At 38.2% G+C, this 23,995-nt stretch overlaps 1 protein-coding gene and 1 long non-coding RNA gene across 3 annotated transcripts; one reads left to right on the top strand and one right to left on the bottom strand.

Annotated features, from left to right (window-relative positions):
- The first annotated feature begins 1,133 nt into the window (after positions 1-1,133).
- On the top strand, positions 1,134-12,256 carry LOC146494292 (uncharacterized). The gene is made up of 4 exons (XR_014871471.1): positions 1,134-1,221; positions 2,748-2,811; positions 2,945-2,990; positions 9,003-12,256. It is a non-coding gene; the product is annotated as an uncharacterized LOC146494292 (long non-coding RNA).
- Positions 12,023-23,917, bottom strand: LOC146494291 (membrane cofactor protein-like). Of its 2 annotated transcripts, none has more exons than XM_085145517.1 (12): positions 23,817-23,917; positions 23,496-23,681; positions 23,120-23,219; positions 22,831-22,904; positions 22,567-22,746; positions 22,252-22,431; positions 19,450-19,509; positions 16,292-16,480; positions 15,851-15,910; positions 14,877-14,955; positions 13,521-13,586; positions 12,023-13,223 (listed from the first exon to the last, which is right to left on the bottom strand). In XM_085145517.1, the coding sequence occupies exons 1-11, from the start codon at positions 23,875-23,877 to the stop codon at positions 13,529-13,531; spliced, it is 1,227 nt and encodes a 408-aa protein (XP_085001643.1). In that variant the 5' UTR covers positions 23,878-23,917; the 3' UTR covers positions 12,023-13,223; positions 13,521-13,528. The 2 variants fall into 2 exon arrangements, with proteins under 2 accessions (XP_085001643.1, XP_085001644.1); XM_085145518.1 differs by having other exon boundaries at positions 15,851-15,898.
- Positions 23,918-23,995: the final 78 nt, after the last annotated feature.

The following is a 23,995-nucleotide window of genomic DNA, read 5'->3' as shown; positions in this document are numbered from 1 at the left end:
AATTGTGTTATGATTGCACCTGTCAGAGTGCGTCACGAGAATATAGCACAATTTATTCTCAATATATTTAAACGGTCATGTTGAAAGTAATAGAAAATAAACAATAAAATATGCCAAAACTTAAAATTATGTAAGATGTTGTTGTTTTTTTTCTTCCGCTGTTCGTGAGCAAAATGACATCCTTGAGTTACTAATTTCAAAACTTGCTCCCGATTTATTTCTAAAGGCTCATTTTTTTTGTTGTTTGTTGATGTTTATTGTGTGCCCCTGTTGTTCCTGTGCCTTGACTCAGCTCCATCCATCCAGAGGTTTCTGTCATACGCACTTTTTATTCCTGATGTAAACAAACCGTCAGAGGGCAATACCTTCGATGACCAAAAGATGGCGTATTTATGCAGGGTTACAGAACAGTTTGTTCTGAAGCAAGAAAGTTCTCTAAACACTGTTCTTGGAATGAGTCAGATATTGGGAAGCATTGATGCAACACTACAGATTGAGGGTGAAACAGCAGCTTGCGCTTCTAAATGAGGGGTAAAGAATGTATTTTTCATTCATTTTTGTGCCTGGTAATGTTACAAACCCCCAAATGACTGCAATCCGTTTAACAACTCGAGTTGCTGACGTCTTCAAATGTACATTAAGGGACCATTTTCAGGGTTGAGATGTTTCTGGAATTTAACGTAGTTAAAATAGACGACATAGTTCAACGTAGAAATAAAAAATGCTTAACCTCTCGGCTGATATTGCTGTTTATCTTTTCACAGAGCAAAAGTAGAGACACGTTCAACTTCCCTTGAAAGGTGAGAACCAGCACACTTCTCAGAAAACCAGGTCAGCCAAGTTTTTTGTAGAACAAACGGCAGAACAGAGCAGTAGTCCATTGTTTTTATCAAATGTTATCCAAAAGTCAAGTATCTGTGTGATATTTGCAATATTTTTGAAGGTTGTTAAGTCAAGGGTGTGGCCAGTAGTTGGTGATTATACCTACAAACAACATGTCACATTTTAACGTGTAATATGTTACTTTTTGTTACCCTACTTTATCGTTTTTAGATATAGAAAAGTATGGACCTTTAAATAATATTTTTGTTCTAGATCATATCACATTTTTATCTATCCATCTGACATGGTTTTTTTAGGAGCTTCTTCCGACGGCAAAGCTCTGCCAGATGTCTCTTCATGACTGATGCTTAACACTTCTGAGAGGCAACTTGAAACCAGGTAATAAAAGGTAAAATCTGTTTTGTTTTACTTAAGACAACATAGATTTTAGACTTTTTCTTTTTTAGCCACAGATCAAAAATATGCGCAGCTGCATTCAGGATTTTTATTCTTTGTTCCCATTGCAGCCAGAAAACAATATCAATGGAGCTGACTGGGCACCTTTCCAAGGGAGAGATTAAGGTTTAGGAAGTGGAACAGGCATGGCTGATAGATGACATGGCTAAAATTAACACACTACCCACTGGATGAGGAGAATAAATAGCTGACAGGAAGGACCAACACTTTAAAAGCATGTACCCTTAAAGTCACATAATATAACTGTCAGCACAACCATTGTCACACTAAAACTTCCTGTTCCTGTTAGAGGGCTACAGATTGGACCCTTTAGCATTTCCCAAGTTATTAAAAATGCTGGAATATCTAGAAAGATTGGAAATGAATGAAATTATTTCATTTTATTCGATTTTAGAAAGTTTATGTTTTGTAGATGGCCAAGTTTAGAAATATCTGTAACTTAAAGTTAAAAAAAATACTGGATCTTAAAGTAGTAGGTTAACTTAACATAAAGTGTTGCACTTAATAGCGTAAAGCTCAACGTGAAAATATACTTCTTAGTCTTTTTTCTAGTTATTTTGCAAGAGATGCACAGGACATCTTCATCCTAGAGGAGCAGATAGACCTCAATCCTCTGATCAATACCCTCTACTTCTACCGGTCCGCACGGAGCAAACATGCTTTGATCCCTCAGATCTCTTACATTTCCCATATAGCTCGAGGGTGAAAGCTGATTCTTTTAGCAATGCTCTTCTTTCTCAATCCTGTAAGGTGAAGCTGTGGGCTCTGTGTTCTCGGGCTCCAGTGGGGAATTAGGACATCACGAGCTACAAGTGCTTTAGGGAAGAAAATTTACAGCCACATGAAATGCTGGAAATCTACACTTGTAACTGGAGAATAATGGAAAATTTAAGGCATAAAAATAGAGAGCTTAGTTTGTGCTTCAGAGGCTCAATGAAGCCTTTGAACTCACTGTAAAACTAAAAGGTTTAGGGGATCAGTGGGACAGGACTGCAGTAGAAAAAATATTCTCAAAACATAGTTGACATCCACTTCGGCACTTGAGTACAAGCTTGCAGTTATAATGTTAGGCTTAAACATTTTCCTCCGTGTTTTTAAAAATGATTAATTATTAATCAAAGAACTAGTTCAGGCTTTCAGTAGGTGAGACAAAGCATTTGTTTCAGTTTAGTTTATAAAGGGCACTTTATGCTTCTGAAATGTGAACAGACCTAATAGGGACAGATGAGCTCATAAAAGGGACAGAACCAGGCTTGTTCCTCTTGTCATCCTGCCCGGACGCTGCTTCCTGTATTGTTTGCATAGATTCAAATATCATTTTTGTTACGCTTAGCTTTCTTCAGACTAATTTTGTATGTTGACACTGAGAATACATTCATCTAGTCTGTATATAGATTTATAGTTTGTATCTAATAATATACTCTGTCTGTTTTTATCTCTTTCCACAGACCATTGCGTGAATTTGTCGTATCGTCCGCAGTCGAGAGGAATAGCAGTTGTAGTGTTCACAAGGTACCGTACTGTAGTTCAGGTAAAGTGTCGTGTCTAATGGAATATTAACAGATTGTCTGGAATTGTTTCATAAGGTAAACAGAATGATTTTAATGGTTATTGTTTTTAACTTTCTCTTGTTATCCTCCTGCAGTGCCAATGTCTCATTTGTATTAGAAATGAAGAAACATCTGTTCGAGGTATGTGAACAATCACACAAACTGCAACCCGAATTCTTAAAATAAACTCAGCTAATGTTTTACTGAATCAAAGCAGACTATTTATAAATCGGGAATCGCAGTCCTTTTAAGGACATCTAACGCAGTACCCATGTTTAAATCTTATATTTTAAAGTGTAATCGCTTTAAAGTATAAGCTTACATTCTTTTTCACAATATACATGAAACGGTTAACAACACAGTGTCCTGTGTTTCCTTGCAGCGCTGAGGTTGGGAGCACTGAAAGAGGAAGTATATGTTGTAGGGCTATTCACGGTCTTGATGTGTCAGAGTCAGGATGTGATGGTCAGTCACTTTGCACTACATATATTTTTCCTTCTCTAATCTGGACCTAAAACTTGGCGACTGAATGCGGAACCATATGCATTCTACAACCTGTACAATGAATCTACAGTAAATCACCATATTAGGTACATACAGCATAGCCACACAGTGTTAAACGGAGTCCCGTTCGTTTCAGAGATAAGTCGGATTCTTCCTTAGACAGCTTTAAAAAGCCAAAGGACCATTTTAGTGCTTATGCAACAGATACACACTCTGGTGATGTGCCTTTAAAACCAGTGGCTTGTCAGGTGATCGAGGAGGCTCAGTCAGTTCTGCCTCACAGACAGAGAAGCCAGAGTGTGTCTCTAGCCGAGAGCAGAGAGGAGAGTGCCAGAGAGAAGGGCAGCGGAATGAGAGAGACCCAATTATAAGGGACATAGGGGGAAATGGGGACACAGCAACGTCACAGAGTGGGGGAGAGGGAGCCTTGGTGGTAGGGTCCCTTTAACTGCAGTCTGCTCATGCTCACTTGCCTTCTCTGGCACCTAGCAAGTGTGTTTCTGGCTCAGCTTGATCAAGAGGCTGCGTTGTGTAGCCACAACAGTGGTAAAAAAGCACAGAGAATTAAGTGCTGCGTCACACTCAGGAAGAGGAATTGCGTGGCTAAGCGCGCGTGTGCACAGCTGTGCGTGTGCGTGCGTGAACGCGCACGTACATATGCATTTGTGCGGGGTCTATTCTGTTTCTGTGTATATGTGTTAGCTCGAAGTAGCAATCTAATGGCAGTTCTGCTGTTGCAACAAGATGAAAATAAAAGAGTGCGTGTGTTTTAAGAGCCAAGCAGAGGGAGATACAGAGAGGGAGGGAGTGCAAGCCAGAGAGTGAGAAAGAGAGAGAGATTTTGGATTAGTTGCTACGTCACTTTTTCATGTCGGGAGAAACAGAAGCTGAGATAACAGAAGCCCAGAGTCATCGTCAGTCGGTTTCCACCTGGAGTGAACACAGTGGTTTCGGATAACCTCGCCTTTCTCCTCCTCTTCCTCTTCCTCCTTGGTAGTTTTGATCTGCTCTGCCTGTCGCTGCTTTCTGTGTGTGTGTGTGTGTGTGTGAGCGTGTGTGTTTGTGTGCGCGCTGTGTAGTTCCTGTGAGCTGATACCGGAGTTTCAACATGGATGCTGAAGATGTGACATAGTTTCACTAGGTCTTGTTGTGATAGCAGGGTAAGGTGTGCGTAGGGTGGGCAGAGGTGCGACAAAAGGGTTAACAAAAGAATATTCTGGAGTGTTCTTAATATCACGCCGAAGCCCAGTCAGGAATGTTTTGCCGAGAATTATCGAGGCATTCGAACAACGCTTCTTTTTTCCTTCTTCCTCTTCTTCTTTTTGTCAACATCACCTCAAGAAATCCGGATGGCTACATTAGTGGAAATAGGTGAATATAGTGGTTGCGTGGCGCTGTCTGACCTATTATGAAACAGAGTATTACATGTGTAATACACCAGTATTTAGTTGTGTGTACAGATGCAGCAACGTGGACAGCATAGAAAATTAAATGAAATTGCAGAATAAGTTTGTTGTTAAATTTAGGCACACAAATGACATTATTTTTTATTGTTTTGTCACCACGCATATGAAGTACATGTGTACGTATACGCATATTCACATTGCTGACTGTAGGCCTACTTTTTGTGGTTAGCTTACGATGAAGCTGAAGCAAAGAGAGAGCATCCAGGAAGAGATGTATGTATGTGTGATGGCAGAGACTGTTGACGATCCAGCTGTATCAGATAACAGCATGTGGCTAGTGGCACTTTTATCATGTGATTTGTTTTGTTTTTTTTACCCTCGAGGGCTACTGGGACCTGGCAAAACCCTTCCCAGGATACATTTGTTTCTGCGTAGTTAGGAGAGACCGGGATGATGACGCAGTCATTTATGGGCTGGACTTCTTTTTAATCAGTACACAGCTCGTATGTCTCCATTTCTGTCCGTCTGTTTATCCGTCTCCTGTTCTCGTTCTCGGAGAAAGGGACAGGCGGAAAGAGCTAAATGTCATGGCTCAGGTTCAGAGAGAGAGAGAGAGAAACTGATAAAAGAAAGATAGATGAGACGAGAGGGAAGTTGTTTACCTTGTTCTCTTGGTGACTCTGCCTTGGCTTCTCTCCAGTTCACATGCAGTGGACTTCCTAAAGCTGCTGCATCACAGGCCATCGTGCCAAAGCTGAATTCTCATTGGATGGGAGGAGCTCCCCTGGCTGCACGAGCTTCACAGCAGTACTTTATTGGTTTTTAGCGAGCAAGTAGCTGGAGTTCAATACCTAACTGATTGGGGAGGGCTCTGTTTTTTTGTTTTGCTGTTGCAGAAACACTTTTCCATGGATACAACCTTAGCTGATATGTTTATATGACTTTGTATTGTTCCGAAGAGTTAGGAAAGTGGCAGTTGATAAATCAGTTGTTTAAAGCTGCGTTTTTACAAGGAAAAATGTAGTTCTTTCTGACTGTCCCTGTCTCTTATGGGCCTTGTTTGCACCGTGTTTTACAAGTTATATGAATTTCAGATCTTTAAAAACTTATAACATGTACACATTTATTAGAAGGTACTGGGATCCATAGACGTTTCTCATTTCATTTCATATAAATTAATATTTTTTCATACCTTTTGTTAAGGCATGAACATTATTAACGTGGGAAACTACAGAGGTCCATTTAAATATGTTTATTTGATAGCTGTTATATTTTTTCGGTGTTCTCCTTATCCTTGCTTCTAGATATGTTTTCGTATTTTTGCCTCAGAGCTGCTTTGCACAGAGTCTCTAGGCTGTACCAGATTTAATTAGAATTTATGAACTAGAGGTACATCAAAGGAATTATGTCTTTTTTTTTTCTCTGGTATTCAAACCACATTACATATTCACTTACAGGACCTTGCTCATTTAGAATGACATATCTTTTACTTTCTAGAAAATCAAAGGAAACTGTAGGACCTGTGAAATAAAATGTTAAACGAGGCCTTGTCTTTTACTATGGACTGAGCTGATCAGTATTTTGTGCATAGCACTCTCCCTGGCGCTCAGATACCTGAGTACTTATATGCCGCAGATGGCAACTTCAGCAATTATATAAATCCTCAGACGAAAGCGGTTTTCTGGTCCTTTGTGCTGGAAGTCCAGTGTCCACACTATGCCACATTTCTGAAGTGATGCAAGAGCGCGTGTGGCTGCTCAGTGGTCTGCATTGCAGCTCCTGCCTCTGGAGTCAGTGTCGCGTCTGTGCCTCACTCTCTATTCTAAACCTGCTGATGCTGTAAAAAGCTTTTTACTCTCACAGCTTTTTAAAAATGTCCCCCTTGTAAAGATGATTATGAAGAACATGATTCCTAGCATCACCACTAAAGGTTCAGTTCCAGCTATGTTAAAAATATTGAGAAGGGTCGTGGTCTGTCGTGCCCCCTGTCCATCCACACAAGGCATAACGTAGCACTGTCAGATACAAAAAATACCGTGCATTTGTTCACTGCATAAAATTGACCAATTATACTTGTTTTGACAAGTACAGCTCTAAGCTATAATGTTACTTATCACGCATGTTTCACTGCAGTTTTCTCCCAGCATTTAAATCCCAGAGAAGGACTGATATTTATCGTTGTTATTCGCGAGGTGCTTCACAGTTCCACCGTGAATCTGTCGATGACTGCTCTCTGAAGGCCTCCTGTCCCTTTAAATCTTTTATAAGCATTACACAACAGGTCCAGTGGCACACAAGCAACAAACAACCCGAAAAAGAAAGCTCACAGGGTTGGGTCGAGGCAGCCAGGGGAAGGAACCAGACACCTACAGACAGACAGGCCCTCTGATCAGAGCCGTCACTGTGGCTACCACGCAAACACACTCGCACACATAGCCTCGCACACAACCAACCACAACAAACAAACAAAACGGGTTTTGCTTGGTCAGTCTGAAGCCTGATAAGGACTCGTAAATGCCGTGGGGATTTTGTCCTTCCTCCCATTGTGAAAATCAAAGTTGATATTTTGAGGCTCATGCTAGGGCTCCCTGTTCTGGTCTTTAATCAGTTTAAAGACTAAGTAGTATTTGTGGGAGTTGTCTTTGTAAAGATGGAGGAATTAGGGCAGAGAGTGTTTTTGCAGTTTTAAAGCAAAATCCGTTTCATTTGCATGCAGAGAGCAAAAATAGAAAAAGAACAAGGATCGTAGAAAGGATTGGGTGGTTATGTACTTTGTTGAAGCACTTGGCACGAAGTCGGTGAACTGGCCACTACCTGTCGCTGCCCCACCCTCCCAGTGTTTCATAGCCGTGTTTCTGCGTCACAGCTCACATTGCCTGCGATTGACTGCTACTTCCCTGCTTTTCTCTTTTAGTGGCTGGAGAGCAGCATACAATCATCCTCTCTATTCATTGAGCAACCGAGAGAAGAGGATTTGTCAAGGTCTGTTTGCATAGAGCTGCAGGTGAGCCCGTGTGTTAAAGACATACAGTACAGTGGTAGGATTTTCTGTGTATCTGTTCTTTTTTGGCCCATCACACATCCACGAAGCTTGGATCAAGTAGCAGATCAGCCGCGTGGGCGTGTTAGAGAGAAATAGATTGAGACGGAGAGGTGTTCTGGTGCTTTCTCAGTGCTTTTCATTTCATCTCTCTCTCTTTATCTGCCATCATCTGCTTCCCTTCTCTCGGATTTCTGAACAAGGTCAGCAAATCGAACTTACTTTGTGTGTACAAACCCGAGCAAAACCATCATATAGTTGATCACGCTTAATGTCCCTCAGCCTGCCTTGGACTGTCATCTTCTTCCATTTAGAAACAAGATATGAGACGGTGAGGCTTCAAACTTGTCGTGGCTTTTACTGTTTCACTGGCATGAATTAGCATGAGACACAGACGTAGCATTGTTTTAAAAATGAACTGTTTTATTTACGAACGTTAAAGCCTCTAAATCCAAGACTTAACATCACACAGCCTCTGAATGCTCTTTTCAGCGTGATCTTGCAGATCTTACTGAAGTCGACTTTCCCACATCCAGTGTGCGACTCTTTTGTGATTAAATGCCATGGATGTTGTGTCATTTTCTTGTGGGTGTTTAGTTAACGCATAATTCGCTTCTGCGAACAGAGCATTATATTCACCGAGCTACCAACTGTTCTGTGAGCATTGCCTCTGAGTGTGACTCCTGTTTCTATAATAAATAACATTTTAGGTACCAGATGAAAGTACGCAATCTTAGAGGAGTAATTAATCCAGTGTCAGTGAAAATAAGTAATCTCAAAAGGATGTGCTGAGTATCCCAGTTTGTCTGAACTTTATGACAATTTTAATTGCAATATAAGAATATTGTTGCAGACTTCTAAATCTAGGCTGTCTCCCAACTTAGTCCCATATCAGCGAGAGCTTCACATCTGGCGTATCTGTCCTATGCTCCATGTTAATTACAGAACAGGCGGATATGAAGCTATGTGTGTATCAGATGCAGCCTCAGTGCCGCTTCTTTGTTCTTTCAATCGTCTTTTCATTTCAGTTCAAGTGAAATATTCCTCGCATCCACTTTATCAAAGTTGTGCATGGTGCTTGCTCATATTAAATCCAATTCATAGTGAAAAGAAAAAACATCTGCTGGTAAACTTTTTCTATGTTAAATTATTATTTTCCACTGTTTTCTACTAAAACTGAATTTATTTTTCCGGCTGTTCTAGGTTCTGCTGAATTTTACACCAAAGAAGACGGCCTGTCATCAGAGGTTCCCCCTTTGGAAGCTGGTTTCAGATGGTGGCTTAGAGTATTGTCATCTATCTAGCACCATTTGAAATCAGTGTTCTTGGGGCGGGAAGTAAGTTTCAATGACCAGCTCCAGGCAGCTGTGAGGTGTCAAAAGAGGTGCCCGGTGATAAAGGTACAACATGGAAATGTCACCACTGGAAGATGGAGTACCACTCGCAGAACTACAAACTTCTGGTCTACGGTGACGTTTGCCAGCTTGTGCTTTTTGTCCTCTTTCCAAGGTTGACCGATTTCTTTCGGTGTTCAGAGTCTGCTTCTGTTTCTAGCACCATTTGAAATCGGTTACAGTGAAGGACAGATCTCATCTTACCTTGAGGAGGATTTTGCAACGAAGTGGTCCGCTTTTTGTTTTTTTTTAATGGCCTTTGTACAATCTATAGACATTGATATGTTTATTTTTTTTTTTTTTTAAAGAGTCTTTCGGGGTATACAACTCAAAAGTTTTGGGTCACCCAGAAGATCCCAGATTTTGAATGAAACCTTTAACTTCCATCCACCCACTTTCTTAACTGCTTATCCAGTTTAGAGTAACAGAGAAATAGTTCACTATTGCACCACCTGACTAACCGTTCACATTTACAGTTACTTTGGAAACACCAAAAGAATGTCAGCACGGTGGGATGTTGCAACATTGGAGAACATTAGAAGACTCACACAAAAAAAGTATTAGACAAGCAGGAGGTTCAAGCCAGGAATGGTCTTGCTTTGAGGCAACAGCGCCGTGGTATTTATTGATGAGAAATTTCACAACTTGAAGCAAGGAGCCACAAGTTGGAATTTTTTAATGGGCACTTCTTACATACCTTATTGTCAAGATGTTTCCACAACAGCTAAGCAGGATTATATTCTCATGACAGAATAACAGCTGAAAGCTTCTTTTCGACATTTTTTTGCAGTCTGTAGCTGTGCCTCATCATTGTCCTGTTATCGTGTTACCACGTAAAATTTGTTTCTCAGAATGACCACACTAAGATTTTAGTCGTTTAAAATACTAAGGTACAACACTGGAACTCTATAGTGGTGTGCGTTACTGCATATTTTGGTATCAATCCAATACCAAGTAAACACAGGCCAGTATCGTCGATACCGATACCTTTCCATAAAAAATGTGGCTGCATCATTGAATTGCTAAATCTCAATTAATTTTCATGACTTTAACTGTTTTTTGTGATGTTTCTTTTTTTTATTGTTAAATAGTTAAAACCCAGGACATAATTAGGACATTTATAATTAAATAGAAAATGCTTTATTATCAATTTTTTTTTGTAGAAAACTCTTAAATAAAAAATGTACGCAAACCAGTAAACAAATTAAAAACAGTAGTAGTACTGTTGAGAAACTATAATACAAAAATTACAATTAAAATTCTCAACAAAACAACTGGTGAAAATAATATGTAAACAACTTAACAACCCCCAAAATGTCTAAGTTACATCACGAGACGGTGCAACATCTAAACACAAGAGGGGGAAGAGGAAGCAAAGTGCGCCTGCTCTATGCTGACGCAGGAGCGGCGAGTCCAGCAACCTGGCTGTTTCGTCTTTGCCAAAAGCACAGCATTGCAAACGAGCGGAACTTAAAGTAAAGAATTGATCTCACCAGGCTAGTATCGATCCGAGACAGATGCCGACTTGGTATCGATACAGTGGATATTTGGATCGATCCACCCACCACTACTCTAGAGTGATTCTAGCTGGCATATGCACACCTATACAGTACTGTGCAAAAGTCTTGAGCCACACATCATTTCTTTAAAATTTCAAGCAGCCAGACATTCTTATAATTTTTAAAAGTTGTTTTGAGAAATAACTCTCCAGACTCTTTGAAGGTCTTTCAAAAGTTTCATTCAGCTGTTTGGGTGATGTTATGTTTTTTATTTTACTTTTTTTGTCTTCAACCATTTTCTGTACAGTCCTTGCACCTGATCTTTTTTTTTTTCATTTGTAAAAACAACTTAAAACTGACGTATTATCCAAAGCATACCATAGGCACCTTAAGGTGAAACTGAAGACATCATAAACCAGTGTTGTACCTACACATAAGACAGAATTTGTATTATTCTTTCAATAGGCAGCCTGTCACAGGAAAAAAAAAGTTCACATTTCATCTATGGAACATACCAAGGCTAACACAGTTTGACAGGTGAAAAATATAATTCCAGCATCAACAAAGTGATCCCCAAAGAGCTATTAGTCGGACACTTAAACAACTGAAGAAACTGGAGAATCGGAGGACAAAAAAGTGTCAGGCCTCTGGAAGTCATGTTATTAATAAAAAAATCAGCAAAGAGCTGACACAGGACCTGAGAGATACATCTGGCCCTTCAGTTGATTCCTCTACTGTTCATTGACGAGTCATCGTCTCAGTGGAATGGTGGCAGTCAGGAAGCCATTCTTAAGGGAGTGTGAGTAACACTAAATTACACAAGAACTCCACTGAAAATCACTAACAAAGGTCTAATACAGTGATCGATGCAACTTGGATTTTTGGTACATATTGTTATCGATGTGTATGGAGGTGGTCAGTGAAGAGGTAGAACAGTGAGTGTATGCAAGTCATTTGTAAAACGGTGGAGGCTTCATCATAATTTTGGGACGCATTTCATTGAGTGGTGTGAAAATTGATGAGCTTTTGAACTCAGAAAAGTATCATCACATTATGTTCCACCATGTAATAAAAGCTCTTCCAAAAGAAAAGACTGAATACATACTGTATTTTCCATGTATCCTTGACTGTTTAGATATATTTATAAAAACAAAATCAAAACTTCCTAGCATAATATGAAGAAATCAGTGGTGAACCAATACTTTTTTTTAATAACGGTTGAGTAGCAACAATAATATACTTATTTTATTTGGAATTTATTAACCCAATTATAAATCTGTAAAAGCTTGTGTACATATATGCACATTATCAAGAGGAGCTTGGCACACAGTTGTCTTCATTCATTTTATTTTATTAATATAAAATTTTGTCCCAAAGACAACAATTTAAATCTACTTAAAAAGAAAAGATTTTATTTGAATAAATAAATATTAAGCAAGACAAGTGTGCTAATACTCAAAATATTTATCTTCATGTCCTGAACAGTGAGTAGTCAAAAGATCATTAAAAAAAAAAAAAAAAAACTGATGCAGTGACAGGCTGATATCCACAAAGACGTTTAAAAGACATGAAATCCAAGTTTAAGATTTTTTTTCTCCCCCTTGTCAATGAAACCTTGAAACTCAATCCCAAAGAGTTGATTCTGTTCATCGTGGCATTTCCAGTGGGAGAAACGTTTCATCATTCATCCAAGTGACTTCTTCAGTCTCAGCTGAGACTGAAGACGAGTCCAGATGAACAGAATCAACTTTTTGGGATTTCCTTTCCTGGATGATTGAGCATACATTAAAGTCTCTTAAACTCATTTTGGCAAATTAAAAAAAAACAAGGTGCTGACATTATTAAAGGCCAAACACTGCAGGCAGTTTTTATATCCAATAACTGGGTTAACATTCATGAAATTCACAACTATTTAAATGAAGCACAAGCTAAAAGAATCAATGATGCCTTACATTTAGGTTTGGGGCCATTTTACAGATCCAACTTTCTTCTTTTTTTTTTTCATTTTCTTTCTGCAAGTCATAAGTACAGGACTGGTTCATCAACCAGCAGTCCTATATACACCAAACTGTTCCAACAAATTTATTTGATCCAAATGAGTAGTTACATAGTATCTAATTATTTTGGCTAAACTTCAGTTAAGCCATATGACAACCAAACAGACAATGTGCTAATTTTGCTTGTTTTACACCATCTGTTTAAATGAACTACAATGGTCGAGTGGTGTTCCTTTACTACAGTGCAACAGATAAATTTAACATAGAATTTTAGCTTTTCTGATAAATATTTATCATTTTCTTCCTAATGATCAGAATACTGAAAGTCATGAGACAAGCCACTTGAAGCATAATGTATCCCAATCCAAAGATGTTTCTCGGTCTTTGAAACCAATTTGAAGAGAGTTGCTCAGAAACTTCAGGCAAATGCGTGCACACGGAGGGCCTGTACATTCAAGACTGGTCCTTTGGCATTCTTCTTAGGAAGCTGTTTTTATAAACAGCAGTCGTGGAGTAGCCAGGCTGCCATGCTTACTGAAAAAAAAATAATAATAAAGTAAATAAATTATAGTAATTATATACTTTTTGGAAAAGTCTAAAACCCCCTGCAAACCTGTAGAGAAAGGGAAAAAAATGTTTGAGTACTGAAACAGTTGTTTCACAAGTTAGGTATCAGCCAAGGTAGAAAAAGAAAAAAGACCATCACTGAACATACATTATGGACATGAGTGAAATTATATGACAATGTTCATCTACATTATCACATTAATCTTATTATTTGTTTGTTTTACATAAATTAGCTCAAGTGTTCTTCAAGATCCATCATCTTACCGAGAGTGCTACAGTACATCCTCTCCCACATTTGTAGCATCTTTGTCAGTATTGCCTCTTCGAGTGCTGTAATCCAGTAATGACTGGTCAACATTATTGATAATATACAACAAAGCAAACAGAAAGCTACATGGAATGAAGAGGTCCACAGAAACCACCACATGCCTACATACCACTCATTCACAAGGACCACCCCACACAAGCAGCACCCGTGCCTGCAGCTACTCTTTCACCTCTTATAGTCAAAACAGCCAAATTTGTTTGATGAGATACAAAATATTACCTGTTCATTCCTGTTAGCAGAAACAAACAGGTCAATAAAACTTCATCAAAAACAGCATATTTGGCTTTTTTTTTTTTTTTTTAAAGACTCCAATCAAAGCTAAAATAAATAGCAAATTAATATCAGATGTTCCAAAACGTAATTAAAATCCTTCATGCGACTAAAGAGATTACAATATACTTTGTAAACTATGCCTACATACTATTTGGGCTGTTTATATTTCTCTTATAAATACAAATAATGATAAGATTCTGCAGGAATAAATTATTATACCACCACCAAATGCTCCCTTGTCAAGTTCTATCCTCCAATATAGATTGTATTATATGTATGTGAATCTACCTCACTGATACCCTCAGTTTGTCAAGTCCAACACCTAAGTGTAAGACTTTGAAGTCCACAACAGGAAAGCCACCGAGTTTCATACAACGCTTCTCTGGAAATGTGTCACTGGTATAGCACACACTTCCCATTGTACAGGTAAATTTAATCAATAGAAAGTTTTAAAAATCTAAAAAATCAGATGCATTTCTTTGACCATATTCACAGCCCTGAAATCTAAGAATTAGCTATGGTACATAAGCTAATGCAAATGAAACAAAATCTTTGTCGTGGTATTCACAGCAGTCGCATTGCCTCAGAAAGGGACATAGCCAAGCATCAACATATGAAAAATGTTGTATGTAACAACACAATTTAAACCACTACTCACCTAATTCATTATTTTAAAACACTACATGCTTTACTACCAGCTGAAATTGGCTGGGGGTTTTTTTTTTTTAAATTTAATTGTGATTATCAAAAATGTGATTAAAACCAGCATAGGTCATTTGAGACTGAGCTAAACCCTACAGCTCTGTGTAGGAAAAATAACACTGTAGTAGAGAAATACATTATCCAGCCTTACGAAAAGTACAAAGTTTCAACATGCAACACTAAGATTATACAAAGCTTGGATAGAAAGAAAAGCTGGAAAATTAATGAGTAGCTGAGAAGCAAACAACACAAAGCCATTACAAGGACAAAGCTATTTCAAGGGTTAGTCAGCAAAGTTCAATAAAACATAACTTTACCGCTTTCCTTTTTTGCTGTTTTTGTGGTAAAACACACAACCACAACAAACAGCAATGCCTCCAACGATGCCGAAGAACACTTTGATGGGGCAGAGGGGAAAAATTAATTAAAAAAAAAAAAACCCAAAGAAACATATTAAAAAAGCTTAGTGACTGGAAACCTATTAGATGTCAATAAGGCCACAAAGGTAATAATGACACAAGAATATAGGAGACTGTTATAATGATGATACAATTTTAAATAAGGATAATCCTGACAAATAACTGAGTAGTATTTAACAAAAGAAGGTGGAAAACAAAATCAGACTTGTCAAATAGTCTTCAAGTGAGGAGACAGTCAATGAAACAAACCAAGGTAAAGAATTCTCATTAATTTAAAAAAGAAAAAAAAGACTGCATTCTTCTGCAATCTTGTTATTTTCAATTTTACTGAAATGTGATCTCCTTTGGACTGTGCAGAACATACTATGACCATACTATAGTTGTTAACTCAGGTAATAAGATAATAGGTCACTAGTGTGGCATAACTACAGTTATTATAAATCACTTTAGTGCAGAACCACACTGGTTTACAAAGCCAACATTTGCAGCTTGTTTAACTTTCCATCAGACAGAGGTGTGCTGCGGCTGCAGGACATCCTAGACTTAATGGTTTTCCAGCATTGTGTATTGATCTAATTATATAAATAATTAGTGAAACCAACAAGTTAACCCAATCACCAACTGTAATTTTTTTTAATGTACAGTCATTAAAAGAAAGGCAAAAAACAAAAATAAACAAACCTTAATATAACATAAATGAAAAAAAAATATTATACTAAAATACTGCCATTTAAATACTAATTACTCATATGTTCTCAATGTGTATCATAAAAATATGATAAGCAATGTGTAATATAAACATAATCTTTTTGGTTCACCCTCATGTTTGTACATTCACGATCTACTATAAAAGATCAAAATTTCAAACTTACCCGAAATGCCAATAATAACACTATTAGAACCGCCACTTCCATTGTCCACTGGAGGTGAAGCTAAAAAAAAAAAAAAAAAAAAAAGACAAACACCAATGAAAACCAAAGGAAGAGACAGCAAAATTGCTAAACTTATACAACTGACCCGAGTACACTGAAAAGTCTCTTTCAATCCCAGTGAACTGCATGCTTCTGGTTTATCAAAAGCATGCTTTCCATTTGTTATTTGAAATAAAAATAAAAAATCTACTTTCAGGATATGATGAAACTGACATTGAACAAATATACACCAAAAAAAAAAAGTTGAAGTTTTTTTTTTTATCTATTTTAACTTCATAAAATAACAATGTAGTTTAAAAAGGAAGCCAGTTTTTTGACCATGTAGAGTATTATCTGATAAAGCTAATCACATAAAATATTTATTATTAACATCTGACTTACGTGCACATTGTGGAATTCCTGGTGACCACAGACCACTTTTTCCACATGTCTGGGTACCTGATCCGATTAGCTCGTATCCAGATGGGCAGCTGAGAGTCACCTTAACCCCATGTCTATATGGAGGTTGAGAGCTCACAATCACCTCAGCACTTCTCTTTTTGGGATCTTCACATCCTTCTCCAGATGGAACTGTTGAAAATATAGCAGTTTATACATATTTCAAAAAAAAAAAAGACATGTTCAAACAATGTTAAGATATTTAGAGCACATGGAAACTGCTGCAAAGTTTGAGAAATAAACATAATAATCTATGTCATCAGATTTACATGAAAAATAAAAAATCCTATTAGTATGGCAAGTTTGATCACCCTGTCAAACGGTTACCATGTAACACCCAAAAATCTACGTTACGATTTAAGTTTTTTTAGCAATGGCACATTATGATGGTAGTATGACCTGCTGCGCTATACGTTTGGAGACAGTAGAACAAAAACAAAAAACAAAAACCAAAAAAAAAAACAACATTATGCGGTGGCTGAAGATGCTAAGAGTTTTCTTGAGTGACCAGGGGAACAAGAGTTATATAAAGCATGTAGGAGAACCAGATTAGGTTCAATGGTTTGGAAATAAAGCAAGAGAAGTTAAGATGGTTTGTGCCAAAAAGGGATAGAGGACATCCAGGTCAAAGGATGTGGAAAACAGAGCTGCCAGATGGAAAAATAAATAAATAAATGGGAAAAAAATTGCTGACCACAGAGGGTTTCTAGGTGTAGTGAACATAGAAATGATTGGTAGGAGGGAAAACAATGCAAGGGCTAGGATGAGATACAGTGGCTTGCAAAAGTATTCGGCCCCCTTGAACTTTTCCACATTTTGTCACATTCCAGCCACAAACATGAATCAATTTTATTGGAATTCCATGTGAAAGACCAATACAAAGTGGTGTAAACGTGAGAAGTGGAACAAAAATCAGTCCATCTGCATCTTAAGGATAAAGGACACTCTTTCGAGGATGCCAATGTTCACATTTTGGACAGAGAGGACAGATGGTTTGAAAGAGGAGTGAAAGAAGCCATTTACGTCCACTGTGAGTGACCATCTTTGAACAGAGGCGGTGGTTTACGACACCAACTGTCTGCCATCTATAATCCAGTTTTGAGTTCCCTCCCCAGACGCCTTAACGCCCACTCACATCCTGGGCCATCTGACCTCAGGAATTCGCATGATAAGGTGGGGCCAGGTTTCACAATGAGCTCACCCGAAACCCTGGCTGATTGGGACCCACACCCAGTTTCACACCTTGGCTCAGGCGATTAGAGGATCATCAGGGGGTCCTTTTGTCCCTCTGCGGGGGGGATACTCCCACTAGGTTTAAATCTGGGACTCCCCACCATTTGACCTTAGAACTGAAGAAGCTTCTCGGATGAGAGGTGAAACGTCTTCAAGCAACTTAAAGAAGTCCAGACGCTTTTCTTTGCAAGCTCGTTTGACTACGATGACCTGGATGACTGAGAACCTTCACAGACACGACGAAAATCATACATGATTCCAAATATTTTTTTACAAATAAATAACTGCAAAGTGGGGTGTGCGTAATTATTCACCCCCCTTTGGTCTGAGTGCAGTCAGTTGCCCATAGACATTGCCTGATGAATGCTAATGACTAAATAGAGTGCACCTGTGTGTAATCTAATGTCAGTACAAATACAGCTGCTCTGTGACGGCCTCAGAGGTTGTCTAAGAGAATATTGGGAGCAACAACACCATGAAGTCCAAAGAACACACCAGACAGGTCAGGGATAAAGTTACTGAGAAATTTAAAGCAGGCTTAGGCTACAAAAAGATTTCCCAAGCCTTGAACATCCCACGGAGCACTGTTCAAGCAATCATTCAGAAATGGAAGGAGTATGGCACAACTGTAAACCTACCAAGACAAGACCGTCTACCTAAACTCACAGGCCGAACAAGGAGAGCGCTGATCAGAAATGCAGCCAAGAGGCCCATGGTGACTCTGGACGAGCTGCAGAGATCTACAGCTCAGGTGGAGGAATCTGTCCATAGGACAACTATTAGTCGTGCACTGCACAAAGTTGGCCTTTATGGCAGAGTGGCAAGAAGAAAGCCATTGTTAACAGAAAACCATAAGTCCCGTTTGCAGTTTGCCACAAGCCATGTGGGGGACACAGCAAACATGTGGAAGAAGGTGCTCTGGTCAGATGAGACCAAAATGGAACTTTTTGACCAAAATGCAAAACGCTATGTGTGGCGGAAAACTAACACTGCACATCACTTTGAACACACCATCCCCACTGTCAAATATGGTGGTGGCAGCATCATGCTCTGGGGGTGCTTCTCTTCAGCAGGGACAGGGAAGCTGGTCAGAGTTGATGGGAAGATGGATGGAGCCAAATACAGGGTAATCTTGGAAGAAAACCTCTTGGAGTCTGCAAAAGACTTGAGACTGGGGCGGAGGTTCACCTTCCAGCAGGACATTTACCCTAAACATAAAGCCAGGGCAACAATGGAGTGGTTTAAAACAAAACATATCCATGTGTTAGAATGGCCCAGTCAAAGTCCAGATCTAAATCCAATCGAGAATCTGTGGCAAGATCTGAAAACTGCTGTTCACAAACGCTGTCCATCTAATCTGACTGAGCTGGAGCTGTTTTGCAAAGAAGAATGGGCAAGGATTTCAGTCTCTAGATTTGCAAAGCTGGTAGAGACATACCCTAAAAGACTGGCAGCTGTAATTGCAGTAAAAGGTGGTTCTACAAAGTATTGACTCAGGGGGCTGAATAATTACGCACACCCCACTTTGCAGTTATTTATTTGCACAAAATGTTTGGAATTATGTATGATTTTCGTTCCACTTCTCACGTGTACACCACTTTGTATTGGTCTTTCACGCGGAATTCCAATAAAATAGATTCATGTTTGTGGCTATAATGTGACAAAATGTGGAAAAGTTCAAGGGGGCTGAATACTTTTGCAAGCCACAGCAGAGGATTATGATCTGCTGTGGCAACATATAAAGCAGGGGTGGGCAATAGTAGTCCCAGAACTTCATGTGCTCTTTGGGAAAAATCAAATGCACAACCTTGCTAAAAGGGAGGAAAGCTGGATATTGATATCTTTATGAGCTTTAAAATGAACTGTACCTGCTGGTTTAGTAGTGGTTATGGTCGTAGTGGTAGTAGTGGTAGTTGTTGCGGGTTTTGCTGCAGGAACAAAAAGTAAGTCAGCAGGGATGTGTAAAATCCCAACTAGAGATGCAACTATTTGATTGGAAAGGATGGGACAAATCGGTTTGATCCTCACTCAAAAGCCTGGAATAAATTTTGATTGCATATCTGCGACAACAAGCCGATCTATTGCCAAACTACAGTTTTCTCAAACTACAGTTTACAAACTACAATAGCCTAACAATTGCCAAAGATCACTCAGTTTAAGTCTGGGTTGTTTACAACAGCAGCAGTGTGCTGATGTTCTAGGAGGACAGCTAGGTAGCTAAAACAACACAATGGAAACATGCAAGCAACCGCAGCTTTATAGATATTTCAAACTTGACATGACAAGACCTTTTGTTTGTAGGTTAGGAATAGTTTTGCTTCCAAATGAGTTAAAAGTTTCAATGAAATCAATGCTTTCCCTGTTTGGCCTCTCAAACACATCAGATAAACTGATATGCCATTTATTATAATTACAGCCATAAATGTAAAGAGAATATGGATTAAGAATCATATACCAATAATATTTATTGGGCAGATTTTATTTCACAAAATTACGAAAGCAATGTTTAACCTGAACCGGATGTTCCCTTATAGATAAGAATGGTTCCTGGTGTTGCCCCCAAAGTGACAAATACAGCTTTTTAAATAGGGTTGGGTATCGATTTCAATTTATTATAACTGCTTTGATTCTGATTCAATTTGATTCGATTCAATTTTGACTCAGTAACAAATATATTATAATTCTGATCATTTATCAGTACATATCCATATTTTTATATCTCTGTATAAAAACAAAGCTGACACTTGTAAGATTTCATCAGAGGTGTAAGCATCACAGCAGATGCCTTTGTGTTAAAGTAACCGAGGAAAAACAGAAAAATATGAAGGAGATTTTCCTGGCCTGACGTTTCATAGCAGATAACCTCCTTAAAAATATTCTGCAGTACATCAAAAACAGAAGGAAACCATAAATCAGCAGATTAACATTACCTGATGCTGCTGAATTGAAGCAGAGCAAAGTTACAGAGGTTTTATTAGAAATACAGCTAAGTGTTTTACGATTTGGCATCATTTGTAAAAGTTTACATTTCGTCAGTATTGAAGAACAGAAATTAGGCTCTCTTGTTGGAGGTCATAAACAAAAAAAAAAAAAAAAAAAAAAAACCAAACCTGCGGCCGGCAGCACTGTACACAGCAGTAGACAAGTGTTAATAAGCAGGCGAATAATGGAGAAAACAGATTTTTGATGGAAAATTGGTCTGAAAGTACACCGGGAGAGAGAGCTGTGCAGTAAGTGTGATTTTATCATGGTGGAAGCAAAACAGCAAAAGTAAGAGAGAATTCATGATGTTTTTCAAACGTGAAACGTCGTTTGCTGCTGCTGGTTGAGTTAAGTTTTACCTGCTCTCATTTGTTGTTTTAACTGTTTGGCGGTTGTTGAAATAGTTTTGTGAGCTTTAACCTGAGATTCTGGCATTTCTGACAAAATACATTTATATTTAAAAATCGATTCAGGGTTTAATAAATAGATATCACATTATTCAAACTGAAATTGGTTTGAAAAGGGAAAATCTTTTCTTTTCTTTTTTTTTTTAAACCCACCCCTACTTTTTAATTCAAAGCTAGCATTGGACACACACTCAATAGAGGGAACACTTATCACGCTTTTACCAGTTGAGATCTGATACAGAGTAACTCTAGGTATTTTGTGATATTAGTTTTAAGTCAATATTTTGTAATCTTTCTGTAAAGAAAAGACTGGGAATCATTCTTTTATATCCAAGACAGTGATATACTTGGCTTTTCTAACTATGTATAATTTTTTTAAGTTTCCTGTGTGTGTGTCAAACCAAACCAATGTCCCTCTGGCTCTTAATTCATATGATACCAAACAGAGCATAAAAACAATCGAGCAAAAGAGTCTGATCTTCTCAGTTATCTCAGTTCACTTTCATCAACTTTGCAGTTAAGTATAATAACTTTGAAAGCATACAAAGAGAAGCAATTGGTGAAGTTGGCATGATATGCCTCTAAACTGCTGTGGCTTTGATTAGTTGATCGTGCTTCATGCTATAATAGTTCTGCCATTAGATGTCAATCGAATCAATATCCACAAATCAGATAAGTGCATCCCTAGTAAATCATATGGTCATATACCCAGAGCCAGGGTATCAGTTACTAATTGGAACTGAAAAAATTGAATCAAATTTTCCCAACAGGAACAGTTCATGCATAATATTAGCTTTATTTATGTTACTGATTATTTATATTAAAATATGCTGAGTAATGATCTGTGATAATATGGAAAGAATCATCTTTTGTAAATGCTTTAATTTAATCATGTAACTGAATATTTTCTTTACATTATTGAAATATAATGATGGAAGAAATCAAGAATTAGCTGCCAAGATCCACGCATTGAATGAATGAGGAAAAGAAAGAAAGCACAAGCCAGCAAGCTCCAGCTTTGAGCAGTTAGCTAAAAGCTTGAATTATAACACCTTGCAACCAACATGTTTTTCTAGCCTTTGACAAGATACTGGAAGTAGACGAATCGTCCACTTCAAAAGAAACCTCGTAGTAGAGGTAAACTGCCATTAAGCATTTATAAAAAATATGCAGCAGGAGGACTTAGGCTCAGAATTGGGGGTTAAGTTGCACTTAAAGCAAAGAGATCATGATCCGACTGAACTCAGTAAATGCAAATAAATATTTTCATTTATGACTTACGTATACACTGAGGAAGTCCAGGTGACCATTGACCATCTAGCCCACATATCACAGTAGCGGATCCATTCATTGTGTATCCAGCGTTACACTGTAATTTGACTGTAGACAGGTGTCCATATGGAGGTCGAGCACCGCTACTCCACTGTCCAAATGAAATGTCTGGATCTCCACATTCAACCTCTGCAGGGAAAGAAAGTAGACATTGGTCAAACATTAGTCAAAAGTGACCTTTTCCACAATATGTATTAGCCTAATTTATACTACACAAGAAAAAGCAGAGAACAAGTTTTTGAAAAAAAATTTCAAAACACTTACTGATACATTTTGGAGGCTCAGGCTTGAATGTTCCATCATCCGAACAATGCAACTGTCTTGATCCATCAACTGTATAATCCTTTTTACAGGTGTACTGTATAACTTCATTATATTCATAGAGATCTTTATTTGGACTGAAAGAGCCATCCGGCACTAAAGGTGGTGATGCACATGTTGTCACTGGAAAATAAAAATAAAAATCTATCAGAATGAAAACAAACAAGCTTTTAATCAGGGGACTTGTATTAAGACAAGACAACCAACCTTCACATACAGGAAACCTGCCCGTCCACCCTTGGCTTCCACAAGTACGCTTTCCTCCTCCAACTGGCATATGACTGATTGGAGGGAAAGAGACTGGTTTAGAAATTTTATTTCACATGACACAGAAGACGAAGTAAACCCGACCCGACACTCATTCTGATTTATTTATTTGTTTTTTTAAAATAGGATAAATTGCAACATTTTAGTGATTTAATATGCTACTACTAACTTCAATCTGAAAACTAATTATCTAAACACTGTTTATTAGAGCTAACATTGTATTACTAACCCGGCGTTACAAATGACCACTGCTATATCACCAAATTCAGTCCCAGGACGATATTCAATCTGTCCATTTTCAACTTCCTCCGCAGGGCCACAGTTTCTCCCTGAAACAAGAAAAATAAGGATTAAATTGGTCCTTTAGGACTTTTGTGATAGTATGTGTAATTATCTCACCAAATATAGTTTACTGTCTATGTAACATGTATATGTGAGTAAGACATTTTCTAGAAGTAGAGTTTTTTTTTTTAAACACAAATTTTAAGAATGTTACCAGGATAGCGAGTAAATTCTACCTGACGCTCATTCTCATGTGCTTAAACTGGCTGTGAAATACAGAAGCTACAAGGAATTTGAATTTAAAATCAAGTGTTAATATTCACTCTCGCATTTCAACCGCACAGGACTCCAACTTCCAGCAGTACAAGTAACACTTGGGAAACCTCCTGCAGACACATATCCAGTATTACAGGCAAATGTAACTGTGGTCCCATCTGGGAAACTAGTTAGAAAAATGTCATTGCCCTTTAAATCCATATTTTCTCCAACAGGTCTGGAACAGCCTGGAGCTGTACATGAAAGAAAAAAGAAAAAAAAAAACATACAGACAAAAAAAGAGAGAACAGAATTTTAAGAACAGGGTAACCCAGGACAAACACCATGCTGTGTTTACCGTGTCTTAAGCTTATCCACACTGCACTCACCTTGAGCATTAACTGCAAAAAAACCAAGACTGCTCAGCAGAAGGACTGCAGTAATAGCCATGACAGGATCTGACAGGTTTAACTAAAACCAAGAGCCCTTTCTGGTACAAAACAAAGGCAAACACAATAAAGACAACCAGAGATATTACTTGGTCATGATAGCTGGTACTAACAAAGGT

Source organism: Neolamprologus multifasciatus, chromosome 20 (assembly GCF_963576455.1).
Source record: "Neolamprologus multifasciatus chromosome 20, fNeoMul1.2, whole genome shotgun sequence".
In the NCBI taxonomy this organism is placed as follows: domain Eukaryota; kingdom Metazoa; phylum Chordata; class Actinopteri; order Cichliformes; family Cichlidae; genus Neolamprologus; species Neolamprologus multifasciatus.
Note: the sequence above shows the minus strand (reverse complement) of the source record. Positions and strands in the feature narration are given on the sequence as shown.

Bases quoted from the DNA above. Each gene is read 5' to 3' on its own strand.
- LOC146494291 (XM_085145517.1), bottom strand. From the start codon at position 23,877: ATGGCTATTACTGCAGTCCTTCTGCTGAGCAGTCTTGGTTTTTTTGCA. The intron at 22,905-23,119 runs GTTAGTAATACA...CCCTCCAATCAG, and splicing joins GTGGTCATTTGTAACGCCGG to TCATATGCCAGTTGGAGGAG. The intron at 16,481-19,449 runs GTACAGTTCATT...TATTTTCAACAG, and splicing joins AACCACTACTAAACCAGCAG to TTCCATCTGGAGAAGGATGT.